This window comes from Pinus tabuliformis, chromosome 9, assembly GCF_031772625.1.
Source record: "Pinus tabuliformis cultivar Carrire ecotype Pingquan chromosome 9, CPIR1, whole genome shotgun sequence".
NCBI lineage: Eukaryota > Viridiplantae > Streptophyta > Pinopsida > Pinales > Pinaceae > Pinus > Pinus tabuliformis.
Genome location: NC_142307.1, coordinates 963,286,924 through 963,291,453, shown reverse-complemented (window position 1 = coordinate 963,291,453; position 4,530 = coordinate 963,286,924). Strand labels below are relative to the sequence as shown.

The 4,530-nt window shown below is 35.3% G+C and overlaps 1 protein-coding gene across 1 annotated transcript in view; it reads left to right on the top strand.

The window, feature by feature from the left end:
- LOC149151931 (putative proline transporter 2) overlaps positions 1 to 2,989 on the top strand; it is a 20,466-nt gene extending 17,477 nt beyond the window's left edge. The window contains exons 2-5 of the mRNA XM_089443318.1: positions 405 to 594; positions 792 to 916; positions 1,178 to 1,393; positions 2,609 to 2,989. Coding sequence (XP_089299444.1) covers positions 405 to 594; positions 792 to 916; positions 1,178 to 1,393; positions 2,609 to 2,989 — 912 coding nt within the window. The remainder of the gene's footprint in view (positions 1 to 404; positions 595 to 791; positions 917 to 1,177; positions 1,394 to 2,608) is intronic.
- Positions 2,990 to 4,530: the final 1,541 nt, after the last annotated feature.

The window sequence follows — 4,530 nt, the reverse complement described above, 5'->3', positions numbered from 1 at the left end:
TTTTTTTTTTTTTTAAATGCTAAATCTTATCAATTTAAGGTTTATGTTATCTATATTTTGTATGGTGATATCTTCCGGAGTCATCACATTCATGTTTTTTGGAATCGACCTTTCAAACCAACCACTGTGGATCCTCATCAGGATCTGTGTATGAGACCCCTTGTTTGTGTTTATGGGATAAGGGGCACACTAAATCTATGAAAACATACATACACTATTCTCTGATTTTAAACCTGTAACCTTTTGAAAAAACACATACTCTTAATCATTAAACTTACTCAAAATATATATGCAAACAAACTAAACCAAAAAAATTATATATTTCATATACTATGCTGCAAAAGAGATCATAGAAAAGTTGAAAATATCCTATTTAATGGTTATTCGACCCTTTTTTGGTGCAGACTATATACGTTTTGTACAGCAATGAAGGCACTTTGAAGTTGCCCTATTGCATTACAATTACAGGGATGGTTTGCAGCATATTTGCATTTGGCATTCCACATTTATCGGCTTTGAGACTATGGCTTGGTGTTGGAACATCCCTGAGTCTAATCTATATTATCATTACACTAAAGTTATCTATCAAACAGGGTATTTTTCCTTATCATTTTCCTTCCTCTTATCAGAGTTTTGTTCTCATGTGAAATTCATTACATATTTATGACTGCTAGGTATAGACAGGTTAGATGTTTATAGCTCTGTGATTGATAATATTGTAGAGATGGGTAATAACATAAAATCAAAGAAAATTTTTGATTATATGTTGGTAATTTGGTTCGGATATGTAGGTATGAATAGCCCAGAGAGAGACTATCAGATTCATGGTTCAACTCGAAGTAAAATTTTTAACTGTATTGGTGCTGCTGCCAACCTTTGCTTCCTGTACAACACAGGAATACTTCCAGAAATACAGGTATGCTGAGAGAATATCATATAAAGATTAACTAAGTGCAAAACCAGTATATTTTTTATTTTTTTAAATAGTTTTAATCATATTCTCATGACGGAGAAAGGTTGTTTTAGGTATATTCTCAAAGTATTTTTATGTCAATTGCAGATTCTTGTATTCAAAGAGTATGAAATAAAGTCATAATATTCAATGAGCATTAGCAAAGTCAGGTATTGACTTGGCTCATGTGGCTAACACTATTTTCCTGCTACAATTTTTTGGCAGGCAACAGTGAAACGTCCCTATGCAAGGAACATGCAGAGAGCATTATACATGCAATTCACAGCCGGGATTGTGATATTATACTCTGTTACCTTCGCAGGATACTGGGCATTTGGTTCAGCAACAACTTCATATCTTCTCAATGCTGTACATGGGCCTAAGTGGGTTGTCACTGTGGCAAATGTTGCTGTTTTTTTCCAAACTGTGATATCACTACACGTATATACTCAACAAACCCTCATTAACCCTAATTCTAATCATTTTTTCAGAAAAAAAAAAGAGTACAAGTACATAGTTCTTTGTCCTTTCTTCTCATCTTGACTATTAAAAAAAAATGATCATTACATCAGCTCATCTTGACTCTTACAAGTAAACATATGAATCAAAATAAAAAATGCTACAGATATAATTCGTGATATTGTAACTGCTAATACAGTCATTACTAATCCTATCGTTTATACAGTTCTTCCATCAAAATGCTAATGCTAAAAACAAGTAAATTGTAATCGCTAGGAAGAAAGTACCGTCCAGTTGTCATGCTGGTATATTGCAAAGTGGATGACTCCAGGTGTTGCTGTTATTCCTCTTTTGGAAAGCATGTCAGCAATGTTGTTCTGCTCCTTGAAGATGTCCTCATAGGAGATGTGTAAAAAAAAAAGGAGTATTTTAATATGCTGGTGAGCTTTATCCAATAAGACAGCATTGAGACTGAAAGCCATTGAGCCCTCTGATCCAATCTATGCCGCCTTTGGAATCTCCGAATACATGTAAATCATCCGTGAAGGGGACACCCCAAAGAGCAATGAGCTCTGCCTTGTTGTTCGAACCTTACCACTTTCCCACCAAAAATGATAATAGCAGCCAGGCTCTGTGACAATGAGGTCACCACATCCACATTGACTATTAGCACATGCTCCATCAAAGAATCCAACCTGGAGCTTTTGCCACACATCCAGTTTAATAATCTTACTCGGTTTGATTACATGTTTCTTAGAACCTATCTCAGAGAAGTATGCCCCAATCCCCCAAACTGTATGCCTTATATCTCCCCTTTTTTTTCCCAAAAATCCTCCTGTTCCTACGGCCCCAAATGCCCCAAATATTATAGAAGGGTAAGGAACATAACTCATATTGAGTGGCAAACCAGTGTTTAAAGCATGCATCCAGTAAAAGTTGGATCCAGTTTCCACCAATCTGTAAAGTTTGAAGAACAGAGTGCCATATTTCGGCAGCAATAAGACCACTCAAAAGGAGATGAGTCACATCCTCCGAATGGAGCATACAAAGAGATCCTAACCCTCATATGAACAAAATGCAAACCCTCATTAACCCTAACCCTAATTCTAATTCTGTATACGCAAAATGCAAAACTTCAATTTTGTGTACGCAAATTTCAATTTGAGAATGCATTCTCACTCAACTTCATGCTTACAGATATATGCAAGCCCGATGTACGAATTCTTGGACACAATGTTCGGGAAAAGTGACCAAAGCATTTATTCTGTGCACAACTGGACGGTTAGGTTGGTGGCCCGAGGGAGTTACCTAGCATTAAGCACATTTGTTGCAGCACTGCTTCCATTTATAGGGGATTTTTCAAATCTGACTAGTTCAATCAGCACGATTCCTTTGACATTTGTAGTGGCAAACCATATGTATATTAAAGTGAAGGGAAAGGAATTGAGTGCATTGCAAAGATCTTGGCATTGGGCGAATATATGGGTTTTTTCCTTGCTCGCTGTAATGACATCCGTGGCTGCTGTGCGCCTCATCATCTTGAACTTCAAAACATACCATGTCTTTGCTGATTACTGATCATTTCTGTAATTTTGTATGCAGTGATCATGATTCCACAGGACAGTCATTGAAAACTTATAGTCAGCTATGTAGACAAATATGCAAAAATTGTATTGAGTTTGTAATTTATAGAATTGTGATTTGCCTTCCTGCGTTTAAAAGAACAGCACGTCGCCATGGTCGATCACTGGTCCAATAATTCTTCGGAAGCATGGCTTACCATGTTTGAAACTTTTTATTTTTGAAACTCTTGAGAATTGTAAGTTTCAGCTTAAGATTTTATAAATTCATTTATATATTTAGAAATGTTCGAGTGTGGTCTAACTAATCCAAACCTGTGCATATTTTGGCCAGTTAGAGGTTTGGATTTGTTGGCCTTAACTAATCCATGTTTTTTAAGGTATTTTTGGTGATATGTAGTTGCAATTGCTTTTTTGTGTTTTATTGTATTATCTTAATTATTATTATTTTTATTTTTAAATAATTGATTATGGTTAAATATGGTCAAGTTTATTTGATTGCATGCTTTCAAGAGATAAAATTATGATGAGGACTGCTTCTATGTCTGTGTTTTTAGTTTCATGTATTAGTCAGACTATATGTAGTATGTGACTTATCTGATATTAATACATATCTTGCTTTTTTCGTACTAAAAGAAAAAAAAAAAAAAAAAAAAAAAAAAAAAAAAGAAAGTTTATTTGATGACTATTGACTATGGGTGATTATAGTTGATGAGGGCTAACAATAGTTGACCATGGTTGTGGTTGATGAGGACGAACATTGGTTGTTGAGGGTTGTCGGTGTTTGACTATGGTTGATATGCTTCAATATGATTGACCATGGATGATCATATATGACCTTGGTAATCATGGTTAACCATTTTTTAGCTAGTTTGACCATGCCTAAACATGGTTGACTATGGTTGAACTTGTTGTCCATGTTTGGCCATATTGAACCTCGAAGAGCATGTTTGATGATGCAGGAGCATGAGGCTTGAAGGCAAAAGGCTTCGAACTTATTCCAAAAATCCAAAAAAAATTACAAGCAAAGGAGTGGGATCCTTTCGCTGTCAATTAACAAGCTTTCTAGATAGGATTTGAGCTAGGATTTAGGGATTGAGTGGTTTTGTAATTAATTCATGCACTTTTGATTGAGTTGAGATTCTCAAGGAGAATATCGACCACATTAGATATTGTTAAGAATAGGCTAAATCGATCCAGTGTTTTAAAGATCTAATAGTTAGGATGGAATAGTATTTATGTAAGTTATGAATGATTGTAAAAGGATTTTTGATTGATTCAGCTTGTTGGCCATATATGATTAAGTTGCATAAAACATAACTCTATGGATTTTTGTGTGAAATTGGTCAATCCTGGAGGTGTTGCATCCCTCCGTAGTATCTTTGTGTATCAATGGTTTTCCATAATTTAGAGTTCTGTGTGATCGCATTTAATCTCTTTTTGTCGTGTATTAACAACTGCGGTGTTTGAAAGTGTACGGATTCCTTAATCAGGCTGAAGTGCCGCACTCATTATTAACCGTTGATTTCATTTTCAATG